This window comes from Coturnix japonica, chromosome Z (assembly GCF_054131305.1).
Source record: "Coturnix japonica strain WE chromosome Z, WE-NBRP24, whole genome shotgun sequence".
NCBI classification, from domain to species: domain Eukaryota; kingdom Metazoa; phylum Chordata; class Aves; order Galliformes; family Phasianidae; genus Coturnix; species Coturnix japonica.
Genome location: NC_140702.1, coordinates 70922594 through 70950556, shown reverse-complemented (window position 1 = coordinate 70950556; position 27963 = coordinate 70922594). Strand labels below are relative to the sequence as shown.

Here is a 27963-nt window from a genome sequence, read left to right as displayed (position 1 = left end):
GGACATGTTATGCTGCTTTGTGAAGTGATGGATTAGACTGCAACCCCAGGTAATGCCTAACATAATGCTTTAACTTTGAGGAATCACATGGTGGTCATTCATGAAAAATCTTTCTCATTGCTACAACTCTATGCAATGCACTCTGATGTATCTGCTTCAGTAGTAACAGAAACCTGTGACACACAATCAGTTCAGCAGAATTTGTTCAGAATACATTACGAATGTTATAAACTGCCTTCTTTTTCATCTTATTAAGCCAAACAGAAGGAACTGGTTTGTCTTACAACATAAAAGGTATATAGTTGCATCTAATGAAAAATTATTATATTAATGAATGCTGAACAATTTGAACAACATACAAGTTTCCTGGTAGTTTAATGATAAAAAGTACTCTTGATTTACCAACAAACAAAAATGATCTTTTATTTTCTAAGTGGCTTTTCTTAAAAGCACTAATAAAACTCACAACTACTTTCAGTCAGACTAATGGACATTAAATATCCAAAAAAAATTTCCAAATACATTACCTGAAGAACTACCTGTTCACCTTTCTACAATGGATTAAGATGATTTAAGATGATTCTGCTGCTCAGCCATTTTATAGCTGATTTCCTAATATTTCTTCTTAAAAAAACAAACAGAAAAACACACACACAAAAAAGCACTTATGTAATTGCTATGAACATAGCTCTGTTGACAACAAGATCTAGCAGCAAATGAAATTGAACTTGGCAAAGGATATGAAAATCAACACAAAGGTAACTTTACATACACTGGACAGAAGAGGCAGATAAAGGACAGTGTATCTCCTGGGACAAATGAGAAGAGATAATAGATATGGGTACAGACTAGGAGAAGACCTCATTGAGTGCAACCCTGCGAGGAAGAACTTGGGGTTACTGGTGGACAAAAGGCTGGACATGAGATAGCAGTTTGTACCTGCAGTCTGGAAGGATAACTGTACCTCGGCTGCATCAATGGAGAGGTGGCCAGCAGGGAGAGGGAGGTGACTGTCCCCCTTTTTTGCTCTATTTACTTGCTCTTTATAGATCTCATCATAAAGTACCATTTTTGCACGAATCCGGAAGTATTCAAATGACAAAAGTATTAGACAAAAGGACTAATGAGAAAAAGAAATAGACCAAACTTGAATAAATATGAGGACTGCTCTGAAAGAAATACTTCTAATTTTATGATGTTGGCTCATGATGTCACAGGTGGATACTGATGGTAGGGCAGAAGAGGTTGAGCTTTCTCACCAATACTCCATTAGATTTTGTTGCTGTGTGACAGATGGAAGCAGAGAGAGAGACAGTTTGACAAAATGTCATTTAAAATGAAAGTGTAGGAAGTAAAGGGGTGGAACAGGTGGAATTATTCCATGTGGAACTGAACCCACTGATATTTATTGATGCTCATGGAATATTTACGGCCCCTTACCAGTTCAAAGTCCATGGTGCACACTGCCAATTTTGACTGGACTGTTCTACCACACTGACTGTATAATTTGACAGCATCTTCCTAGAAATGATGTTGACATATGATGCAGCTATGAAACAGTGGATATGAAACTGGTGCATATTTCTAAAAGCACAGAACACAGTTCACCGCTACTGAAAATGTATAGCTAATGGTAAAGGCTATGTATACTATTCTAAGATGTGCAAGTGATTTGCATTCCTTATGAGAAATACATGCCTCTTTGCTTCTCTTCTAGCTCTTCATGCCTCTAAGAAAACAATGGATTTCATCAGGGTAATGAAATCTGGAAGCTCCAGAATTGTCAGAGATAGATATCACAATAAATTTAGCAACAACAGAAAGAAAAAAAAATACCAAAAAAACATAAAATGTCATCCTCCCTAGAAATGAAATCAAATGACTACGCAAACTCTTTGTATCAATTTGAAACTAAGAAACATTAAAAAGAAATGCACAAACTCATACAGGCTGGAGGAAAAATTTGGTTGTCATCACAATACAGTTTTCTTGAAAAGAAGTGTATTGGAACATGAAATATTAAATATTTTTGAATCTGCATTTGTAGCTTACTGAAACAAACCAACCGACCTGAAGATCAATCTATTTTAGAGAAAACAGACTGCTTGAATCAAAATTACACGTAAGTGATTTCCACGGGACTCACAGGCTCCACAAAGTCTCTACTGGTATTAAAACAGCCTTCCTCTATAAATCATGTTATTAAAAAAAAAAAAACAACAAACAAATGAACACCTGCAACATTAAATGTTTTAAATGTATGTATTTAAATGCTTTAAATGTAAATGTAATGACGATTATGTGAATGTTGATCTAGTATTTTTAATGCCAGCTATTGTTGAAATTTAAATGGAGAAGAATGATTCAGAAAGGTAAAAAAAGTGGTAAGTTTAGAATTAGGAGATATCTTTCATTGATCAGCTTGTTTACACAACAAAAACTTCTTGGTAATGAAGATTTCTTTTATAAAACCCTCTGTGACTGTTCTGTAAAGTTTAGAACCCTGCAGACTTCCATGATACAGTCAGCATTGACCACTTCACCTATCAGAAGATTTTCTTAGAAGAATGTTGAAATATCACTCAGAACAGAGTGCTAGAACAGACTTACGCATGGACTCAGAGGACAATACAGATCAATTCTGTGTACAAGGGAGCACATGCTGGGCAATTTCAGTCCACAAAAAAAATAGGATGATGTAGTCTCAGTTCACTGGTTATATGCAAGTCACTGTAAGTGATCAAACATTTAATGATGTTATGAGTCTAGTCACTGAAGGACAAGGAAAGCTTTCCAGTTACCTTTTTTACAGTCTTGTCAGGCTCAAGAGCAATATCTGGAATGTTGGCATCCACCATAAGGGAAAATAAGTTCAAGATCAAGTTGGAGTACCTGAGTAGAAGAGCAAATCAGGTAAATGCACTTTGCAGACTGAACAAAAGAAAACAATTTAATATAGAAAGAATTAAATCATCCTAGTATGAGTTGGTAATGTTTCAGAGAATTCATACATAATATGTTATTCTCACACATTTGAATAAACATATGCTAGAATATCAATTCAAAGGTTTTCCATATAAACAAGGATGTAGTAGTATTATATAAATTAACCAACAGATGAAGTCTTCGCAATAAGAAGGAGTAGTTTTTCATTTTGCCGCAGGGGGTCTAGCCATAACAGGTTGAAGGTAAGTGGTTTAACCACGTCTGTAGTTGCCTAGTTAAGCTGAAATAACTTTGATAGAGCAGCTATCATTTAGAACCATTTGAAGAGAAAAGACAGCAGTTTTCAACTTTAACAAGGCTCCAAATCTTCTAAGGAACATCATTTTGCCCTCACAGGAAATTAACTGTAGTTTGCTTTCTGAAAGGATAATTTTGAAGCCGTACAACATGAACTGAAACTTCCTTTACACTCTCTAAAGAGATAATAGTTTCCTTATAGAAAAAAATGTATGCAACGATCTTCAAAACCTGTAATTTTACTTTCCTAAAAGCACTAGGAGGTTTTAAGATGATAGAAAATGAATTCATAGCAGCAAAACCTATTAGAAAATTTCAGAATATAAAAAAGCTGGCAACTGTATGGAACACAGAATTCTAACCCACAAAATCTTTCACACTTAATAATTAACAGGAACTAGTATTTCCTAGGCCATTCCAATATATGGTTTAACTCTTTAGCACACAAGCAATTATTTTGAACTGTTTGGAGAGAATTCTTCTAAGAAGTTTCAAATTACTTTTAGTACAGATTAAAATAAAAAGAAATAAAACTTACTCAGCTTTCCATCTTCCCCCTCCCCCCCCCCAAAAAAAAACAAAAAAACCCCACAACACTGGGTGAATAAATCTTGCAGCCAAGTTCTATTGGAAAGATGGGACAGAAAGCACAGTTATTTGTGGTCCAAAAACAAAGTTCTCCTTACTTAAATTGACTCATAAATTCTTAAATTTTAAAACAGGATAATCTTTCATGCAGTCCTGTCTGGGACCCTCTAAAACTCATTCTGTCTCTTCCAGACATGCATATCTATATTCATTACTGTGTCCCTATAAGCTATAACATACTATGGCACATTTCTTCCTACAGTTGTTCTTTATAGTGAAATCTTAATAAATACTGATTTGACTCCACTTGTTTCATATTCCTTCCTAACAATCAACCCCCCTTCTTAATAGTCAACCCCCTTCTTCTAGAAGGCTATAGTGGTTACATTGCCCAGCTACAGCCTTTTCAGAGTCAGTCCTTCCTACACACCTTTACATCTGTTACCTACAGTTTCTGTGTTATGTTACTACCCCTCTTCTGTCCACGATACCACCATGAATAGTCTGGGAAGAACATACTGGTCTCCTCAGAAGGATTTTATTGTTGAGACTGAACAAATATCAAATCTATAACAAGTTATAGATTTGGCCCACAGTTACTAACTACTCTTTTTTTTCTACCCATAACCACTTATTCAAACTGAACATCAAACCTGGTGTGGAGTAACAGAAACTAGAATCTCACCCCCCCTCCCCCCAACCAAAAAACCCAAAAAAACAAAAACCAGATGCTGATGTTAAATTCCTTCCTACTGGATCCTGCTGAAGACTAGGAATTCACTGGGGAAGGGAAAAGCTGACACAACAGGACTTGAATATTTTTTCGTAAGCTCAACATGTACAGTGAGTGTAACATGCTGCTACACATCAATTGAGAATGAAAATTCTCCAGCCATAGTCTGCCCTGCAGCAGAGTTAGCATAGAGAGGCTGCTACTTCATTAGAGTATTGCTGACAAACACACAGAACTGATCAGCATTCAATAAAGTAGAAAGATGCAACTCCTGGGGGAAAATAAATAAATAAAAACACAAACAAAAGAACCACAAAAGCCCTCAACAATGATCATGTAACAAACTACTTCCTTTCTAAAACAAAGAGCAAGATTTCCCACTTACAAGTTTCAAACTATTTTTGAAACACATCCTATTAGAAACACTAGAAGACTGAGATGCAGAACTTGAATAATGCAGAGGATTGTCTATAACCCAGGGAAATTAAGAATAATACAAACTGAAAAAGATGACAAACACAAGTATGTGAAATTTGACTTAGCAAAGAGGTTATGATTTCACCATACTTCGCCAGAAGGCATATCTGAATAGGTTGGCATCAGCATATAGAACAGTTAAGAGGTAAGCCATTCCTCTCTACCAATTATTTTCCTAACCCATTAAGCAAGTGATTATGATCATTTTTAATTCTAGCTGTTGAATATCATACGTATTCTAATACCAATGTTATCCTTCTATGTTAAAAGCCTTGAAAATTTATATATAGAACAATTTAAAAATACTTTCCTATTATCTTGAACAAACATTGGAGAGAATAATTACAACTACAATTACAAAATTAAAATGAAAACATACTAATTTGCAGTTTAGTTTTATTAAAAAATCACCGTTATATTTCATGCTTAACTATGATCTCTGTAGCAAATAGCTACAAAAACTAGTTAATGCAATGAATAATCCTTCACCAATATAACAGACCCTTCTACTTAAACAGTTAGGTTTAATCATCAAAAACAACTCTGAATTGTCAGAAAAATAACAAATACAGTATTATCAAAAAATTTTGAGTAGCATTTAGAACCTGGAATACATGTCAGCTTTTCTGACTGCTCTCTTAACTTATATGTATCATTTGCCAATATTGCATCATTATTTTTCTTTCTGCTGCGCTACTTTTAACCTATTAATAGGGTACAAAAAAAATCCTTATTTTTACTTCATTTCACTATTAGCAGGAAAACTACCTGCATCTTTTTTTTTTTTTTTGGGGGGGGATTTCATGCACTTTTACATTCTTTTCATACAAGTTATTTTTTCCCACATATTTGGAGGTTCATACTATGTAATCCGGATATTGACGGAAGATGTACTTTAACCACTGAGTCAATCTTTGACCACAAGTGTGCTCACCTGCGTTCTGCTGAAACAAATCTAAAAGAGTGATTTGCTTGCTTGTAAGTAAAAAAACTAAAAAGATTAAACTTGTTGCAGGTATCTACAGAAGCTACTAACTGACTTGACTACTGTGCACAGCAGCTTATAGTTGTCCTGCAGGACCTTCATCCAGATAAGTATATGTATGACATTCTCAGGGGAAAGAATTTGATTCTCATCACACTGATCTAAACTGAAGCAGGGAAAAGAAGCAAAGCAGCAAACGATTTAAGTGGGTAGTTACTTGATAAGGAGTAATTACAGAAAAAGACTGCCTAAGGGCAAAACAACATCCAAAATACAAGATACAACTTCATACCCCACAGAATTTATGATACAGCTGTTGAGATTACTACACAAGCAAAACAGTGGATCTTAAGACAACCACATTCAAGGTCCCCATTATACGAGCTATTTCATTCCTATATTTCATATTAATTCCTGTTTGAATTAGGAATGTAGACAGGTTTTGATTTTTCAACATAAACATCTTCCCCTACTTGCTTCCTCTTCTGCTTTATGTTAGCTCACATAACTTAGCATTGACATAATATTGATACCTGCGGAGATGGAGAAAGGCTGTGTAGCATTGCTTACGGAACTCCTGGTACTGTTCACTCTGTGTGCCTCCCATGCCTTCCACCATCTCCTTATTCAGCTTCATCGGGGGAGGTAAAGGTTTAGGGTCCCGGCCCAAAATATACCCAAAGTCAATATGGAATAGTTTCCCTATAAGACAAAAGGTGAAGTAATTGCTTACTTCAGCAATTCTTATCATATCAAATATTGATAACAAACAGTAATAAAAAACAAATAAATCCCAGGTACGATTTCTAGAAGATAAAGTGTTTTTACTAAACACAATTCACTGCTTTCTCAAAGGTTTATATGGATTGTACCTTCAGCTAACAAGTTGAAGCTAACAGACTTAAAGCTAACATCTAATTCATTCATAACAGTTAAAAACAAACAAACAAAAAAACACTTTGCTTCTTAAGAACTTGTTATCAAATAAAAATATTAATATACATACTAAATTGTTTTTAGTATTCCATTTGGCTGCTCTGGCGTACGATATGTTACCTCAGTCATATGTTAATTTTACCACAGGGAAATAAGAATTATGGTCCTAAAATCCCTTCTTTGAATGAGGTTAAGATTATTAATATTTTTATTTTTTTTAGCATTTTTCATACTTTAGTTAACATGACTACCATATCAAACTTGTTTTGAATATGCTGAAGTTTCTCCTGCATTTTCCTAATAGTAAAATACAAGTTACTGCATTTGAGCTCTACCCTTCTCAGATCAACTATGCCTACAACATTACTACAGCACTATCTTGACAAAAAAAATTAGATACATCTCATTCCAAATCCAGGAGGCAACTTTTGTACCTACTTAGCTTATGTGTACTTAGCAACAAACAGGTGTTAGCAATGTTAGTAAAAGGCTGAAGGGCAAGGGAATAGGAAGACCCTACAGAGCAATCTGGACATACAGGATTGCTGGGCTGAGGCCAAATGGGTAAAGTACAAGACTGCGTGCTAGGTCCTTCACTTTGGCCACAACAACCCCAGGAAATACTAAAAACTTAGGATGGAGTGGGTGGAAGACTGTCTGGAAGAAATGGACCTGGCTGGAGGTGCTGGTTCATGCCTGGCTAAACATAAGCCAGAAGTGTGCTCAAGAAGGCCAATGGCATCCTAGTTTGTATGAGGAATAGTGCTGTTAGCAGGAGCGGGGAGATGTTTTCATCTCTCTGAAAGCAGCTCTGTTGAGGCTGCATCTTGAGCTCTGTGTTCAGTTTTGAGCCCACCATTACAAGAAAGACATCTGTCTGTCCACATCACTGAATAACGGACTCCATCATGAGAGAAAACTGCTCGAGTTCTGTCATAAGCACTCTTCAACTCAAGAAACAAAGTCCATCATGGTCAGTTTTCTAAGAGAGATCATGAGGATTCTTAATTAACAAACTTTTTTTTGGCATATCTAATTTTGCTAAAAACTTCCATGAATAGTGTTTCCACACTGTTACAGAAGTTAGTTCACAAAAACAAATATTAGAAGTTTTCTGAAGTAGACATTGATATATACAGACACATCTCCACTGCATTATAAAAACTGTTTCATTAAAGAGTCTGGGGGAGGATCTGTTTTCACTTCACTTGTCCAAATCTGTCATAATGAAGAGCTGAAGAGTCAAGGGACAACAGCTGAATAAAAGAATAACTCTTCCAGAAGTAATTAAATCTCTTCTTAGTTTGCTCTGGAGATAAGGAATAAGAGACACTAATTAATAACAAATTAGTAACTAAGGTGTATCTGAACCACTCAAAAACATTAACATGAATGTTTGTGAGCATACATCAGTTCATACAGAGAATCACAAACAGAATTGTAGGGGTTGGAAGGAACTTCAGAAGATCATCAACTTATACCTCAGTCCTAAACACGAGGTATATAAATAAAAATAAAGTATAAGTTGAGGCCATATTTTATTATTGTCATAGTTTCTCTAGTTATGTTTCAATATCCAGCAAATTTTTAGGCTATGACTAAGAATATATACCAAAAGTTTTAATCTGAATACATCCAATATATTTAGTACTTGAAAAAGCTGTGGAAAAGGCAGTAAAGGTCCTGATAAATGACGAGCCAGCAGCACATAGGTGGAGCTGAGAGGGCCAACAGTATACAGGGCTGCACCAGAAGAAGGGAGACCTTTATAAGTGAGCTTATCAAAAGGAGGAAAATTGTATTTTTTACACAGATAGATGTGATAGGACAAGACAGAATTGTTTAAAAGTAAAAAAGGGGAGATTTAGGTCAGATGTTTGGCATTTTTCATCGAAAGGGTGGAGAGGTGTTGGAACAGGCTACTCAGGGAATCTATGGATGATCCATCCCTGGAGGCCAGGTCACATGGGGCCCTGGGCAACCTGATCAAATGCCAAATTTAGCGGTTGGTAGCCCTGTCTGCTGTAGGACGTTGGAACTACATCTATATCTGAGGTCCTTTCCAAACCAAGTCATTCTAAGATTTCATGATATTTTAATAACTACTGAGTAAGGTTTTTCAGTCCTGAAATACCTTAAAAAAATTTGCGTTGTCATCACTTGAGAGTCTCTGGAGTTACATATCTCGATTGGTTAAAAAGAAAACAAAAACAAAACAAAAGCCAACTTGATTTCAAGAATTGCTCTTCAAATTTTATGCCACAGAATAGATCAAATTGCAACGGATCTTCTAAAGCACGTCTCATTCAATTTCACTGCTCAAGTAGTGCCACCTAGATCAGTTTCTCCAGGACCACATCTAAAAAGCATTTCAATATATCCACAAGGATGGAAACTTCTCAGCAAACTCTGCCAGGGCGCAGACACCTTCACTATGATTAATATTTCATACTACATAGCAAGGTGTTTCTATACAATTATCTGTAAATTGATTTATTACAGCTCCTGAATGACTGTTACCAAACCTATGCTATTAAGCATTTCAAAAATAAAAACAAACAAAAAACAGAAAGGGAAGTTACTTAAAATAAGAGGTGAAACAGATCTGATCCCCTGAGACACATTTCTGTAGTGCTAGAAATAAAAGACATGGATTTATAGTTCAGAGATACTCAAAAAATTCAACTGTTTAAATACAGACAAGTAGGTATGTACATATGACCATACCATTTAATAAAGGTGTTTTTAGCTTACATTCCTCAAGCTGAGAAGTTAGCTTTCCCAACTTACAATGTCTTGGTTCGTGCGAGAACAAAGGTAGCAAATGAAAACTGCAAGCTCTGAATTTACTGTGGATGTGCACTGCCCTCTGCTGTTCTGTTAAAATTCTTCCATCATGACAAAGTGAGCTAGAGTAAGTTTCTTCCTAACGCAGCTTTTCCTCTAAAAAAACTAAATTATTATCAGTCTGACTATGCAAACAGTAACTGTAATAAAAAGTATTTTCTATCCATATTCATATAAATGATTGGGACTTCTTGACAGATTTTTAAATGCTCATTTGCACAATCGTAATCAAATAAGGGAAAATATATTTGCTTTAGTTGTTTTCCCACAAGCTTACTTCAAGATATTCTACCAGAATTAATTTCCAGCACTTTCATATGAAGTACTCTGAGTCACTGTAACATATGCCTCAGGCATACTATAAAGCCATTCATGTGGATATGTCTCTTTTCCACAAATAAGATATTTATACTTTTCTCATTCAAAAGATGTTTTACTTTACTATAAACAACATCTAAGTCTTCTTCATTAGTAAATGAATATATTTAAGGTATCAAAACACCAACAGAAGCTATGTTTCAAAAGTAAGCATGCTTACTAAGCATTGAAACAGAAATTCCAGGAGATAGTTTGCCGTGTTCATCAACCTATCTAGAATTCCACCTGAAAGGCCAGGTTGGATGGGGCTTTAAGCAACCTAGTCTAGTGACAGGGGACTGGAACTATCAGATTTTTTAAAGTCCCTTCCAAACTAACCCATTCTATGATTCTGTGATATATCTCACTGAATGACTATTGCTCCCTCAACCATGAATTTGTAAGAGGTAGGACATTAAGGCTTTAATCCCTTCTATGAATAGCTGGGAAAAATAAAAACGCAGCTTCAGCAAGGCTCTGGATTGATCCTAACCATCAGTTAGTCTGATGGAATACTTGGACTTTTACTTTTCAGAGGCTTGGTTTTCTAAAAATAAATAAATAAAAAAGAAAACAAAACAAACAAACACAAATAAATAAAAAGTTCATAGGCAAGAAAACACTTTGAAGTGAACACTGCTCTGCCAGGTTTCACGTGGCATTCCCAGTTCAGGGTTGCATTATGTTTCCAGTTTCTTAGAAAAACATCTGAAAAGTTCACAGAACCATTTCTTTTATAAGCAAGTCAAATCAGAGAGAATTATCAGGGGTATCTCAGGGAAATTATGAAGATTATGTCTAATTACACATGACTACTCATAACACTTGCCTTAACATCTACTGTATTAGCAACTGTGTACATAAAATACTACAATGCATCTGGCATGAAATTAGTAAATGTTGAAATAGCTTTCAATTCCTATTTTTCAGATATCCTAACATGCAATTTAACAATGTAATGACAATTGTTTGATAAAGATCAATTTTGATACTCCAAGTTAGAACAGCTACCTACTCCAGCATTCCTTTTTTCAGCTTTGAATAAGTTTTTGGTTTTTTTTAAATGAAGTATGATTTTTGTACAAGTTTAAGATAACAGCAACAGGTTAGGTTAGTTCCTTAGGGAAAGGCAGACAAGTTTTACCCTATCCTATGGCCACAATACTTTCAAAAAGGTGTCACTTAAGAAAGAACTTGTGTTCTTAAACAAAAACAACTCTGAAGTCAAGCTTCCATGAGTATAAAAAATGCCAAAGTAGAATGCAAGACGGTAAAATAAACCAAGTGAAATCTGTACAGAAATCCAGTGTTTGCAAACATTTTTGTGTTTAGAAGAATTCAGACTTCAGACATAGAAGTTGTGGTTACACAAACAATAATACCACATACCAGCTAAAAGTTACTTCTTGCCTAATTTGATTAGAACCTGCTTAATCTACTTGTTTCCTTACTATTCATCTGTCACATAATTTTCATTAGGGGGTTAGAACTAGATGATCGTTTATGTCCCCTGCAAACAAAACTCTTTGATGGTTCTATACTACTAGCACTTTAAATTTAAACTTAAGACTTAATGAATCAAATGCTACCTTAGATGAGACTACTGAAAGTACAAGAATATATTTTGACCTCCAACACTCAGAGGGTTCAGTCCACAAGGAAATTTGAGCCAATACATTTGAACGTTACCCACATACCTGAAATTAAACAAATGTCATAAAAATATACGACTAAAAGGAATTTACCTGTTTTTGTTAGTAAAAGATTATCCAGATGTCTGTCTCCAACTCCAAGGATATAAGTAATTACACAATAACCAGCTGCAACAAATAAATTGTAAGTATCAATACAAGCACCTGTTCTGGAGAGCAACAAGTTCTAAACAAATAACAACAGCATGTAATGCATTCTTAATTTTTACTCACAACCAGTACGCCACAGAGGATTAGAAGACATGGAAGAATAATCAAGATTATCAATAATATGAATAACACATAGTAATAAACTAAAATTCAGGCTTACTCTGAAGCCCAAATTAAACTTTTGTTACCCAATTACAGGCATAATATATATATATAAAAACTATTTCTTTCAATACTTGGATAAAGATACTTCAAAGCACTCTGGGCAAAATAAATGCCCACACTTCAACCTTTTAAAGATATTTATCAAACTGTAAACAAGCATTAGATATTGAAATGAATAGGATTGCATATGTCAGTAGTATTTACAAGCTAGGCAGAAAGATAGAATGTGATAAATAAATTATAATTGAATTCAAACTCATTTCTTCCACCAACTAACCAGAACCATTTTAAGAAGTTCTAATGACTGCTTCAGGAAAAATAAAAAAGACAACACTGTGGAGTAACAATTGGATGACATTTTTTGTAGGAAAACTCTGTCTTATTTAATGGACAGCAAACATGCTTTCACACTTCTTTTACACATCCATTTACTGAACAAAAAATACACTACCACGTTTTCTTTTTATGCAAATGGAATAAGAAATTAAGCAGCGTCACTCAAAGAAAAAAAAAAATCACTTGCTTTACTCAGAAATTAGAACCTTCTACCACAAATACACATGATTAATTACTGTACAGATGTTTTACAGCTCCCTGAACTATGAAAAATCTAACTGATGAAATAGGGGGACCAAAGGTAAGATTACTGCTAGAAAGAAAGGCATTTTTAATTTCTAATCCCTTCAAGGAGAAGGAGAGATGGCAGAGGAGTGAAACATATATTGCATGTCTAACTCAAAACTGCTTTTTTTCATTAGTCAACGGCATTCCCTTTTGAGGGCTTTGTGGACTCCTTGATCATAACAGGAAACAAGAGGAAATATTTTGCAATACTTCTCTTGTGTACCCCCCTCCCCAACCACAAAAAAGGCACTAGGTGAAAAGAAAATCCAAATTCTCTTACATTATCTCAAAAATCTATGCACTGATGCTAATTAATAGAAAAACTCCTGGCTTCTAATTCTACCCTGAAAGCTGCAGGAACCCTGAACATTGCTGTATTCCTGACAAATCAATGACTAGCTTTTTGTCCATTAGAATCTTTCAATTAAAAATGGAAGCTAACTTTAATAGCAAAGCACTTAATGACTGGTCTGCTGAATAGACTTCAGATCTCATTGGCTATATAAACAAGGTCTACCCTTGCTACAACAGAGGCTCTGGAAGCAAGCAGATGTATAGTCGTCCAGCTGCTGACATCTAAATTGAAGTGCCTCAGTAACTCATCAACCCCAACCATTATATTTTAGACAGAAAACTGCCAGTTGTAGTACTGTCACTTACCACAACTCTTAACATATGTGTCCATCACCTCTGCACTTATCCCATGAGGTCCAGTCTCACTGGGTGCATGCTTCCTAAAGAAGTTCTAGAAGGGAAGTCATAAACACACTTAGCTATGCTGTAGGACCCATAACATGATCTTTATAATTAATAATTCAAGATACAAAACAAGACCACAAGTAGCCAGTAGTTGACATCTTAAGCTAACAGCCACCTCCCACTTCTCATCAAAACTAGCAAGATACAATTTAATTCAATATTGCTATCTTTGCTTTTTATCTTAATAATCATAATTGTACCCTCAACAGAAATAGATCTGAAGTTTAAACTGAAATGCAGATCTTTAAAATAGTCTCACAAAATAAATAGCACAATAAGGATATACTTCTTAATAACCATGAATCCAAACGTATTTCCACAGGGATAGGTTTGTGACAGATCAGAAAAAAAAAAATCATACTGAACCAAATTCTGTGAAAAAACAGTCTGAGACAGCTAGTTAACAACCAGCTGAACAGGAGCCAGCAGTGTGCCCAGGTGGCCAAGGAGGCCAATGGCATTTTCACTTGTAAAGAAAGTGTTCTCTGCAGGAGGGAGGTAATCAACCACTGTTCTCAACTCTGCTGAGGCTGCACCTTGAAAACTCTGTTTTCAACAGCAAAGCTGGCTTGGGGTCTGGAACACAAATTTTACAATGAACAGCTGAGATAACTGGGATTGTTTAGTCTGAAGAAGAGGAGTCTTAGAGGAGACCTTACCCTTCTTTATAACTACCTGACAGCAAGTTGTAGCAACATGGGGGTCAGCCACTACTCTCAGGTAACTGGTGACAGAATGAGAGGGAACAGCCTTAAACTGTGCCACAGAAGATTATAGGGAAAAAAACAGATTATAGGAAAAAAAATTCTCAGAAGAGTGGTCAGGCACTGGCACAGGCTGCTTAAGGAGGTCATGGAGTCATTATCCCTGGAGGTGTTAAAGAAACATGGAGATGTGGCACCTGGGACATGGTTAATGGGTATAGTGGCAAGAAGTTCACAATTGGGCTAGACGATCTTAGAGGTCCTTTACAGCTTATGCTATGCTTGGAACTGCACTGATTTTTTGTCTGACACTATTCAATTACATGTCTCCACTTAATCTGATGAATGTTACAGAAAATTTGCTCCAAAGCATATCGTGCAGTATCTATACATCCACCATGAATGGAAATAGATGTCAAAAATTAAATGGACAAAATGCTTCATTGTTCAATCTAAAAAACATTACTACATGCTTTAACAAGGCATCAAAACCACTGAGTAAACAACAGAAATATCTCAGAATAGAAGAATACATAAATACAGGAAACCTACAACTTCAGTATCACAGCTAAGATAGAGTTTAATTATATATATGGTGTTACTCTTAGGTCATGAGACACTAGTGGTGATTAAAGTGTGTTTTTCTAAAGCAAAAAAAAAAAAAAAAAAAGTCTGGTGCATTTGAAGTCTGCATCGGTCTTCTAAATGGCAGACAAAAATCAGTGGAGAGACTGTGAAGACTGATGCATAAGATCTAAGGCTGCAATTTACACTGCCTGATGAGCAAGTAGAAGACTTAAGAAGTACTACATCACATACCTGTATACTTTCCTCAGTAGCAAGAACTTCTGCAACTGGCACTGACTGAATAAACTGCATGAAGCCTGTGAAAAAACAAACATCAAAAAATTTGAGTGCATAGACATCTGAAGACACTTTCTAAAGCATTTTGGTTGAAAAGCATCACTAACACATTAATTCAACTGCTTTTCACTGGCAGAGCAAAACAAAAACAGAACACTTACTCCCCTCCCCCAATTTTCAGGCCTCAATAATATAACCACTTATCCTAACTCCAAGTCAGGATGGAAAAAGCCTGTTTCAAACTTTGAAGAGAACTTAATAACACCATCAGTGCTTATCCACAATGGATCTGAAAGCACAGCCAAGTCTGATTTAGTTTTGTTGTTTTTTTTTCACCCCTCCTGTTCTTGCAAAGATCAGTGGGAGTATTCACTTGATTTGTCCAAGATCATGCAGTAAGCTAGCATGAAAATGGTATCTGGAAATAGTCTAACGTTTCACATATCACAAATTATGGAATACTGTCATCACTTAATTTAGTTACTTCAGTAATTTATAAACATTATCTGACACACTTGAGCTCTTTTTTACAGAATGCTATACACTAAGTAAGATATCTATGTCACCAACAGTCAATGTGGGAGGGAAAGAAAAACTCTTCACAATACTGTATTTTAAGCAAACAAAGAAAACTCATACCATGTTTTGTACTAGTTGCCAGCACTTTATATGGGGTCAGCTTCAAATCCAGGTTTTCTTTCCTTAGCAGCTGGGAAGGAGTAGAAAGAAATATTAAAGTAAGAACAACAAAAATCAGCTGTGTTTCAAAAATAATATTTATTTTCAATGATTTTCAAAAATCATTGATTTCTGAAGTTCTTCACTGAAATCAGTAATGAATAAAGGCTGGTTAGAGAATTTAAAATTTTTAATACTAATAGAATCTCAAAAGATCTATATATATTAAAAAAAAAAAAAAAAAAGGAATCTGAGGTCATTAAAACCCTGAAACATTACCTACATCAATATCCATATTAGCTGGACTAACAGTTTTTACTAGTCTTGCTGTTGAGAACAATCAAGAACTCAGAAATGCAACACAGGACGGTAACCCTCACCTTATCCATAAGTGAAATAATCTGAAGAATAAGTTGATCTTGACGTAGATCATCTCCATGCTTAAAAATTACAGGATATTTGCCTCCATCTTCTGTCTTGAAGAATAACTGAGCAGGCATTAAGGCACTCTGGAACAGAAAAATCTACTGAGCTGGCTCAAAGCAGCATTCACATTAACATCTTAGTACAGCACATTTCTAAAATGTAAATCCTTGTTTACACCACTATAAGTAAGTGAAATAGGCAAGAATAAGGCATAAGGTACAAAACTGATTTACATAAAATTCTCCTTGGTTATTAGTAGTATGGCAGCAAGGACCAGAAGTTACTCAATGTTCCACAAACCTGGCATAAAATAAGCAAATTCAAAATCTTCTTAAAGTAGTTAACTACTGTTTAGGAATCAATTAGACCACGTCAGTCTCAGTTACCAGAACTCTCATCTCAGTATGCTTGAAATAAATAAATAAATAAATTAAATCCCCTCCAGATCTTCATTGCTAAACAAGAAAAATAAACAAAATATAAAAGATACACTCCTTCCCTGAATGCCACCCCCCAACCCATGCCACTGAAGATGAAAGGACAGAAGGATTCAAATTGTTTGCATGCATTTAATTCCAATCAGCATGAAAGCACTGAACAAAAAGGTCACAACAAAACAAATTTTAACTGACCGGATCAAAAAGAGACAATTATAAGATAAACATCAAAGAAATGCTAAAGGCAAGTCATCTTTAAAAATTAACTGCTTCCTTAATCTATTTAGTAAAAGCAAAAATGCCATTTTACATTGTCGTTAGTGAAAATCAATTTAATTGTTTGCTGTTTCTTCAAATAAAATGGATTGAAAGGGATCAATTTCCTACATGAATAATTTCACCTACTGCAATTGAATAAGTCACTTTCCTCAAAGCAAAAACAATAAAAATCCAGGACACTGTTTAATATTTAAGCAGTTATATTATATTTTCCACATGTGAAACTTTTTTTTTAATCTTAAGGCAAAGTTCCATAAATCTGCCATATGATGTCCAAAAGCACCAAAATTAGTCATTCACCTATGAGTCTGATTTTTTTCCTCAAAGCACAAGATTACTGATTAAATGGAAATCAGTAACCATTCAGAATCAGGACAATCAAAGCTATCTCTAATTTGACAACAAGTTACTAGAGCATGTAGTGGAAGATGAGGACTCTTCAAAGGAATAGGTACATTAAAAAAAACAACAGGCTGATGGGGAATCAAAGTTAGCAAATAATTATGGAAGGATGTTTCTTTAAGTTGACAGAAAGTAATGCATTCCACAATCCTTGAAATTTACTGGTATAAATAAATCTACAGCCTACAACATAGGCTGGCAACACTGGCTGCAAGAGCAGCTTTGCAGCTTTGGATCTTTTCTCTCATCTTTAAAATTAGCACTCAAACTGCTGGCTAGAAGCCTGTCTAGTAAAACATATTCTGGTTAAGTATATGGTTTGAAGTTAAATTTACAGGGAGGTACCGCAATCTGGCCAGCGAACCACTTGCTGATTTAACCACTATTGAAGTTTTGTACATAAAATTTTACCCTTTTCTAAAGGAGAACAGTGTCACTTAATAAACATTATCAGTTTTAAAGAAGCTGCTTGAACTTGGTGCCTGAGAATACTTCCAGAAAAAAAAAAAAAATCATTATTCAACCACTCTAAGAAAGTGTTACAGTTATACCTTGCCTTGACTAGATCAGACCATTTCAACATTACAACTGATATTTCTAAGTGTGCTGGTCATAGCTTCTATTTCAGCTGATTAGATGACATTTACCTTGAAAAGTGTGGCTTTTTCAGGGATTATTCCTTTAATTTTCACCTGAGGTTCCAGAGGAAGAGGAATAAGTTCCATATCTGCTAAATTCATCTTCTCGTTATCTGCTAACAATGCCTGAAGCCTCTCATTCTAGAAGAAAAAGAATCAAATGCTTGTTTGTTTTACTCAAAGCACACTTACTAGGTACACATAAACAACTGAAGTCTTTTAACAAATACTAGCTACTAATAAATCACTGACTTTTAAAATTCTTTATGTTTTGAAAATCAAAGCCCTGTGGTTTAGTTTGATAAAAGAACATCTCACAGAACACTACCAAAGCACCGTATGAGCAGACAACACATTCCTATGTGAAAAACCCTCACTCTTTTAGTGATTATACCTTTCTTATATAGTATGTATACATGTACATAGCACAACCAGAAATTTCACAGAAGTGATACAAGGCATAAATGTTTCATTTTCCTGCACAAACATACCCTGCAGATAAAGAAGATAGTGGACATTTACACTGAAAACTCATGTTAAAGAATAATGGTATACACCAGAGAAAAAGAAAATAAATGTACAGAAATCACATTGGAGATCCTGCTCCCTCCCCATACCTGTCAAGCTCTCACACAGTATTTTTAACTAAAAAGGGTGAAGTATCTAAGAAGGTACTTATGAGAGAAATCCTTTAACTCAAGGCTATCAGTTCCCTTTCAGTTATACACTCATCTTACAAAGGAATAGCTTTTTGATTTTTGCTCCCAGAACAAAGTAAATCTTGTTAGTTGAATTTCTTGATTTTGTTACACTGGCATAAATTCCCTTGCACACAAAAAAAACTGAGGGCCTGGTAGACACTTTGAAGCTAAGAATGTTAATGGTATTGTGGGATGTATTAGGCACATTGACCCAAAGCTCAAGGGAGATAATCCTTCCTCTTTTCTCAGTATTGATGAGGCCACACTTGGAGTGCTGCATCCAGTTCTGGGACCCAGATCACAAGATAGTCTTGGAGAGAGTCATAGCGCTTGGCCACAAAAAAAAAAATTAACAGAGTGGATCACCTCTAAGAGAAAAAGCTTTGAGAATTAGGGCTGCTAAGCCAGAAGGGAAGGCCTCAGAATTGATATTATTCACATACAGGAACACATGAAATGAGTCTAGCTATCTTGGCTGCTCCTCTCTTCAGTGATGCCCCCTGCCACAATAAGAGGGAGAAGAGACAAATATACAAGCATAGGGAGCATATATCTGAATGTCAGGAAACAGCTGCCCGCTGTGAGGGTGACTGAAAAACAGATAATACTGTTTAGAGCCCTCTAATCTTGAAAAGATCAAAAAGCTATACAGACATAGCCCTGAACAAGCCATTAAAGGGGGTATGTTTGAGAAATGGGTAAGACAAGATGACTTACTGAGGTGCCATGCAAAGTCAGTCATTGCGTAATTTGACATTTCACAACAACCACACAACAGTTCACATCATCACAAAACCTGCACAACATCTGCTCCCTTCTTATGTCTTCTGTGACTTGTGACTCCCATATCATCAACTCTTATTATTCCAATACTTTTGTTACTTTTGCCATAGTACCCTGAGACTTTTCTGAAGGGGCTTTTTTCCCCCCACTTTTTCATAGCACTTTCTAACTTTGACCCATCTAATAATCCTCTGGGTTTGCCTAAAATTAGCTGAAATTGTGTTAACAGACAGTTGGAAAACTGTTACATCTCAGTGCTAAGAATTTTTCATGAAAAGCTAACATTCATGCTGTTAATTCTTACCCAGAGATAAGTTTTCTAATCTCTTTATTTACCTTTTTCTTACGATTCCCGCTTTCACGCTGCACTGCTTTCATTACATGAACCAGCCGATCCACAAATGTCTGTTGAGCTGCCAATAATGAACGCATAACCCTGACAGACTTATCACCCTAAGCGAATTAAAAGAAACAAAATTAGTTTTTTGTTCCATAATTATCTTACCTAGAAATTATTCCTGTGGTCTTACACTTTTGGACTTTAAGAAGTAAGCGAATAAAGATCTATTTCCTTTCCATTCAGAACATATTTTCTGTAAAATACAATCAAAATCACTGCAACTGGCAATTAATTATTTGACCTACAGGTGTATTTTAAGTTGTATCAATAACTTTACTTGTGAGCAGTCATGCATGACAAACTTATATTCATGCAACTGAAGTTAGTAAGAGCAAGCACACAGAACATTCTTTAAAGCCTAAGAGTCAGATTCAAAAAGCATTTTTAAAATGAGAATACAAAGCATAAGACATTGAAATCAGGAAAGACCACATATCTGCTAAAAAAAAATTATATACATATATATATGCATATATAGAGAGAGAGAGACTGCAGTTCATAAAAACTTTTGGTTTTGTTTTTTCCCCTACATAACCCTCTGCTGAAGGCAAACAGAATAACCCTTTTTCTGACTTTGAAGGACAGGCTTCTTGACTCAATTTAAATTTTGAAAGACTATAGTGACTGCTCATAAAAGACAGAAGATTTTAGAATCAGCATGTTACTAATGGAAGCAAGAAATATTTAGGTAGCCCTTTTAGTCTACCACAAACACTGAAAGTTCAAGCAAAAGTGGAAGTTTTCTACATTTCAATAATTGACATGACAAAGTGTCTTCTTTCTAGACACATGTCTTTTTACAGAATGACTAACAAAAAACACTATGTAAAGGCATTACCTTTAGCAAAGCTTGACTGAATCTTCTCATAACATTTAAGTACATTTCATGAGTCTTTGGGTCCCTCTGCTGAGTGTCTTGGTCTTCGCATTCCACAATTACATACCTGCAGTATAAAGAGAACTCAAGTTAAAGAAGCATCAGTCTACAACATATTTTAGTGAAGCCAAAGCCCTGTACTGTATGGATCTGAAAACAAATTCATTCTTGAATGAGATTGCAGGTGTGCTCTCCAATTCATAATTAAAAACGCCTACCTGGATTAAGACAGCCTACCAACACTTTTGAGGTTCTTCACTACAGCAAACATCTTGTCACTTAAACAGCAAAATTAAGAAATGATAAGAACACTCCAAACAATCACTGTAAAGTGCTGCCAACCTCTACAGCCCAGGCATCATGCAAACTTCCAACTCAAGTACACATTAAAAAATCCAGCAACAGTAACAGAAAGTATATTGATCCCAACGTAGCAAACTCTACATTTCAAATCAAGTTCTCACTTCTGAAATTATTATGTCGGAACAAAATTAAATAGGATAATTTCAGACGGTTGTATTGTAACTATCAGTATTTTACTTCAGTGTAGTAATTACTAATATGGAAGACTGTGTTTCTTTCTACTCGTAGCACTGACAAGCAAGCATAGCATAAAAAAGCATAAAAAAAAAGATTTTTTTTTCTATTTAATATCTCAAGTTTTATCTGGAAAAAAAAAAAAAAGAAAAAAAAAAGTAGAGATGAAAGTCTCTTTTCAAACACTGCAGAGTTTGAAGTGACTACATGTATTTGTCATGTTTCTTTTCCTCTATATTTACCTTTTCATATGGTTAGGGGGCTTTCTGTGAATGAGCAACACTATTCTCAGAGTCCTCTTCAGCTAGAGTTCAAGAATGCTATGCACACTACATGGGGTTGTTTTTGTCGTTGTTACACACTTCAGTTTTACACTGATTTCAGATCACCTTTAATATGGTATAACATAAATTACAAAACACCCTGGACATCTATGTTAAATGATGATCTGGAAACTGCTGCTCTAACTAAAAAAGAAAAGAAAGGAATTTGCCTGTCAACAGCTCAAGTCAAAAACAACTCTCTTTTTCTACAAATCAAACTTCTTTCCTCCTGAAAAGAAGGAGCAGAGTCAGAAATGTATATCATCAGTTCAAAAGCAGTTACAGGCATCCACATTTCTCAGCTGTACAGAAAGTTGCACTGATAGAAGAATTTCATTGCAGATTCAGTTTATTTTCCTTAAGTTCTATCTGCTTAAAGAAATGTTGAATTTTCTTGTTCACACTGACATGAGAACTCTACTAGAAGTATTTAAAAATTGTATGTGTTAAACTCGACTAGTCTTATTTACAAAGACATACAAATATTAAGGGATGTGTAAAGCATTCTATGCATTTTCTCTGAAAGTCATTGGAAACCACTTCCAAAACAGTTTCTTACAGTGGTTAACACCATTACATTCCTAAAGTGATAAAATTAGATTGCAGTGGTATGATCACGAAGACAAAGATCTTTAGTCTGAACACTAAAACTTAATAGGAAAACCGGGTGCAATAAACATGTTATTATCACCTTCATTTGGTAAAACAAAAAAAAAACCAAATTATACAATTTCCCAAATCTATGTTAAAACAACACTTGGGTAGGATTAACTGTAGGCACAGTTTAAGTACAGTGATAGGAGAGCTTCAGAGCAAGTGAACGACGATGGAGGTTTAATTTTCAAGAGTTAACTTTTCAAGAGTCAAACTTTTCCATTATTTTAGGTGTACACTATGTACATAGTCAACCACATTCATGTACATGTCGCTCATTCACTGAGTACTCTGTTCAAATGTATATTGTTTTAAATAGACTACTACATCCTGACAGAAGTGGGAGCTCTCAAGCTGAAAACATGTTTTCCTGTGCATCTTCTGGGCATTAGAGCTTTGGTTTAAATTATACATTGAAAAATAGTTTACTACGTACCAGTATAAGTAGTTTGCCAACGTAGAATTTTTGCATGCTCGTGATATCAAGAAAGTGCAAAGGTCTTGCTGTGAGGGATTTAAGAAAAGCAAAATTACTTAACAAGAAATCTGAACACGTCAGTAAAATTTAGTTAAGGAGTTAAGGAAAAACAGCAAACAATGCACAGACATTTAAAAGATACATTCCCTTCTAGAGGTTGAACCCAACTCACCCTACAGTTAAGTTATTATCTTTAATTTTTTCTTGGACAATCCCAGCAGTAAGCTGTAAGTAAAAAATGCCTACTAAAGTAACACATTTACCAACTATAGATCTTCAGCATTAATTTTCTACGTACAATACTTCACACTTGCCTCCTATGCAATTTTCCAAGTGTGACATTCAAGCCTATAGTGTATTCACTACCTAGTTTGCATCCAGAAAAACTAACACTTATTATGATGTTCTACATCTCCATTCTAATGAATGAATCTGTAGAGTCCACAGAGCATTTAGCTACTTATCCAAGGCATAATAAGAAGAAATCTCCATATCCTTGTTCATATGCTTCATTTGAGGATTATTTGCTACTCAGTTCTAATACCCAAAAAGACAAATTTGTAAAAAGGAATGGACTTTTTGTTCAGACACCAATCATCTATATATCAGATAAAAATTAAACTTCTCCAAATTGTCTTTACTTTGTATTTTTCCCTCCCTGTAGTACGACTTTTATTGATCAGTTTCTACTTTAAACAGAAGAGCAAAGTCCTTGGTGGATATAAATTCAGTGTCCCTAGGTTAATAAACAAGAAAAAAATGCCAATTTGGCTAAAAGAAGAACAGATATTAAAAATATATCTAAAATATATAAATATATATATAATATAAATTATATTATATATATATATATATAATATATGTATAGACATATATTATATATATATATTATTATAAATAAAATTATATAATATATATATATAATATAAAAATATGCAGATATTAAAAATATTTTGATAACTGTTTTCCATTTAAAAAGGATCTTTAATACAGCTCAAACACAATCACACGATTGTCAGTATCTAATCAGCATGTATTGTCTTTGCAGTTGTCTTGTATTTAATAGTCATCTGCTATACTGACCAATTCAATGCTCAGTTCCCCCCCTTTGAATAATGTAACTAGAAATTCACATAAGCTACTGCTTTGTTTGTTTGATTTTGTTTTCAAATTTCCATTTATATTGTTACAGCATTTAAATATTCTGCACACTACAACAGAAAAATCCCAAAACACACACACAAAAGAACACACTAAAAAGCCTCAATCATCACAACTGCAATGTAAATCACTTGTCTTACATCAAGGTTCTCATTGTCTGCAGGTTCCTTCGTTTTTGAAGTTAGAGGTGGTGAGGAGACAGATGGAATAGGAGTCATGATCTGGGAACTGTAAAAAGGAGAGCATGTAATTGCCATGATTCGAATTTCTTTCATAGGGGACAAGAAGCATGCAAGGAAATAACAATGCATTTGACCTCTAAAGAACAATAAACTCAGAAAATTGTAAAGGAAGTATTTTTACAGAACTAGTAAATAAATAATCTCAACACTGTTCCAGAACAGAGTGGCAGCTTTAATCACTACTGCTCCTGAAAACATCAAGAATCTGTGCCCAGTAAGTTACAGAACTTATGGCTGTGCAGGACATTTAGTCACATCCATTTTATGGTTTTGTTTCAGCTTCCACAGAAAATATGCAGACATACAGGGGAATTTAGCAGATTTCTTTACATTCATGCTTTTTAAAAATGTTTTTGACTAAGTTTCTAAAACAGAACACCTGCAAACACTCAAATATGGAATGCAATCACACACAGTAGACAAATCCAGTGTTTGTTAGGTCAAATTATTATACAGTAAATTTACGTAAGTAAAAGGAAGTAATCAAAGACCTCTATTAATGTCTAAGTGTCACTGCAGCATGCATCGCAGTATATCTACACTGCGAATCAGCAGTAGAATCAGTGAAAAGGAGAATACTTGGAATATGGAAAGTACACACTAGTGGCACAAGTAATTAAGACACTGAAGCTTAAGACTTGGAAATCTGTTATACATACTCACAGGAACTTCAGGAGACTTCTGTTAACCAAATTAGTTTGAGTCTTAACAGCTTTTTACCTGTCTATTTCTGTACCATTAGTTCCAGATGTTGTCATGCTTTCTGACATTGAACCTTGACTATCCCTCTTGCTAGGTTCCAGTCCATTTTTTATGTCATCAAAGTTTTCGTATTTCAATGCTTGGACGAGCTGCAGCAGGTACATCAGTAAATCCTCATGGAGGGAATGAAAAAAATAAAAGAAAATTAATTCATAGGATATGTCAAAGCTGCCTAGATTTCAGAATTTGTAATAATAGAAAAACTTGGTCAGAATATAAAGAAATGGAATAGCACCTCACCAGCAAATAATTTACAATGAAAGAAATGGTCTAGGATGGAGTTAGACTCCCAAAAGAGTTATTACATCATTACTTCTTTGTTACTCAAAGTGTTAATCAATTAATTCTTTCAGAGAAAATATGCTTTTAAAGTATACTTTAGTTAAGCTGCACTATTTGCTTCTCGTGTTCACAAAATAATTTCAGTTTACAGCTTCTAGGAATGATACAAAAAATTGGACCACAGTACCAAGAAACAATCTTTCCCCATCCCTTCTGTACAGTTTTTTTGTTTTGTTTTTAATTTTATCCTTAGCAATAAGTACATCTGATGTATTACTGAAAGAATTTTAATCACTAGTTCTTTATAATTCGTTTCCTCTACTATTAAAATTTCTGAGCAGGATTCAAAAGTTTTGTGAAATGGGCCCTTCAAAGGTAAGGCAGTAGGACCGTGGCCACTGAAGAGTGCTTTTTAAGATTAGAGAGGACTGCAGTCCCTATTTTAATTCCAACTAATTGTCAAGAATTCAAGATCTACAGTAGTCTATTCACAGTTTTGTTGGCTTTTTTTTTTCTAACTGTTGAAAATAAATAATCACAATCTAAACTGATTAGCATCTATTAAGTTGACTACACATGCAGTTCACAGCTGATCACATTCTAATCAGTATAAAATTGGAATCAGCTTATTTCTGTAGATGTTCACCTACTCATTTTCTTCATGAAGTATATGATGATGTACTGCTTTAATGTACAAGGCAGCTGGAAATATTTTAGTTTGGCGTACTTCTATGAATGTTAACATTCAAAATACATGATGAGTTTGGGGGGAGAACACTCGTTTTAAACAGACAAAAAAACAAAACAAAACAAACAAACAAAAAAAACCACTGACTGTTCACAGTAATACAATTACCAATATGGTGAATGCCATATACCAATATGACTTCCTTCCAAAAAAAGCCAAGCAACAACATGTCCATTGCTATTATTTATTTAAATGCCTTTGAAGGTAAGAAGCACGTGCTAAAAACACTGTGTTCCAAGTTCTGAGATGACAGAACAATGAATACCTCATCATCAGCCTGCTGAAGTCTAGCAACAGCATATCGTCGTACTGTTGGATTTGTGAAGTGAGATGACAGAAGTTCTAAGGAGTCCTCCACATCCATTGGTTTCCACTTGCCCAGTAGCTCCAGTGCTTGCTTTGCCTCTTGCGGTAGGTCCCAGTTAACACATTTTAAGAATTTTGTCAAGGCCTGGAAAGAAAGATCAAACAAATCTACTTAAGAAATTAATGTTTCACATTAAGGCAAAACTAGATTTGAACTATATTGACATAAGCATAGATCTGAGAAGACTAACTGACATGTGACACAGCACAGAATTTTTTAATGCATCTTTAAAAATCTGTAGCTATCTCTAAGTAAAAAGTGAAGACAAAGGTTACTGCTCTACCACCATCATCAATACTTAAGAGTAGCCACCACTGGATTGCTACTTACATAATGCAATTCATTTTTTTGGTATGCTGCTATATATTCTGGTAATACGTAATATTAACTCTTGACTAAAACAGGATGGACAAGTAATTTCTATTTATTTTTCTTCATCACCACTAGTACTTTTAGCTGTCATTCTGGCTTTATAACAAACTACTGCAATAATAGCTAGATTCTATGATTTACAGAGATTTTAATTTTTAACATCAAGTTTCCGTAAAAAAAGTTAAAATCACGTTAATTAGCTACTGAGGCACTGATACTCTGTATCTGCAACTGAACAACACTAAAATCAGTGCTAGATGAAGTGTTTCTTGCACTAATAACCCTTCCAAATACTTAAGCTTACCTTCTCCTGGTTAGTAAGGTAATATCTGAATTTCCAAACTAGATCTTGTTCCTCATATGTTAGCTGTTTTGTTGGCGGATAACTCACAATGATCTATTAGACACATAGTCAGAAAGTCAGTTTAAAAAAACATGAGCATGCATAACAATGAAGCTAACGGAATATACTGTGATGAAACAAAGCACTGATGACATAAAAATAGGTAGCAAAAAATGTTTACAATATAGTTCTCATGTTGTCATGGTGAAACTTCTGAGTTACAAGGTTGAAGAAGCTGGCAACACATAAGCAGATAAGACTACCATCAACACCAAGGTATGCGCACAACATGCATTATTAAATCCTCAAAACAGAAGTAACATGTTTTTCGAAAAAGATAAAATAACAAAGGTAAATGCATTTCTGTTTTTTTCTTTTTTTTTTTCCCCTGAATTGGACTCACCTAATTACCTGTGAGACACACTGATTTTTCTTGATTAATGACTTTGCTCAAAGTGACATTTTATTTAAATTGTCAATACATATTAATAGTGAACATACTAAAATAACTTTGAATTTAGTCTTCACACGATTGACTTACATTAAGCTGATCTCGAGTTGCTGCATTAGGCTTCAGATCATGGTCAGAAGGTCCACTTCTTAAGCTTCGAGCAAGCTTGTGATGTTTGCTTTCTACTAAGTTTTCCTAAATGCAGAGGATAAGTCAATATACATAAATACTTAAACTCTAGTGAAAAACCAGTATTGAAGCCATCTAACAAAAACTCACCACTATGTTGAATAACGCATGACATTTAAAATTCATATCTAAAAACACAGCATCTTCTGGACTGTTTGTGATCATCACTGCTGTTTTACCAGATACTCCTTCAACAATGTGCTCTTTTACCCCGTAAAAGAGAGGAAGGCTGTAGGGATTTGAATTTATTTTACGCATTTATTGTACTTCATACAACATACAAACCCTA

At 34.8% G+C, this 27963-nt stretch overlaps 1 protein-coding gene across 7 annotated transcripts in view; it reads right to left on the bottom strand.

The window, feature by feature from the left end:
* The window catches only part of PIK3C3 (phosphatidylinositol 3-kinase catalytic subunit type 3), a 52830-nt gene that overhangs the window by 10221 nt on the left and 14646 nt on the right, over positions 1-27963 (bottom strand). For 3 of the 7 annotated variants that reach the window (XR_014939501.1, XM_015848239.3, XM_015848240.3), the window contains 16 exons: positions 27576-27680; positions 26996-27088; positions 26218-26403; positions 24881-25035; positions 24059-24146; positions 22716-22783; positions 20727-20832; positions 19825-19941; positions 18014-18145; positions 16203-16331; positions 15784-15853; positions 15100-15164; positions 13478-13562; positions 11912-11986; positions 6560-6728; positions 2802-2892 (listed from right to left, as the gene is read on the bottom strand). Coding sequence is in view for 6 of the 7 variants with exons in the window: in XM_015848239.3 (XP_015703725.1) it covers positions 2802-2892; positions 6560-6728; positions 11912-11986; positions 13478-13562; positions 15100-15164; positions 15784-15853; positions 16203-16331; positions 18014-18145; positions 19825-19941; positions 20727-20832; positions 22716-22783; positions 24059-24146; positions 24881-25035; positions 26218-26403; positions 26996-27088; positions 27576-27680 (1734 nt within the window). In the remaining variant the exon portion in view is untranslated. Of the gene's footprint in view, positions 1-1140; positions 1283-1318; positions 1522-2801; positions 2893-6559; positions 6729-11911; positions 11987-13477; positions 13563-15099; positions 15165-15783; positions 15854-16202; positions 16332-18013; positions 18146-19824; positions 19942-20726; positions 20833-22715; positions 22784-24058; positions 24147-24880; positions 25036-26217; positions 26404-26995; positions 27089-27575; positions 27681-27963 lie in introns of those variants that run through there. The other 4 variants (XM_085529259.1, XM_085529261.1, XM_085529258.1 and 1 more) reach the window with 4 other exon arrangements.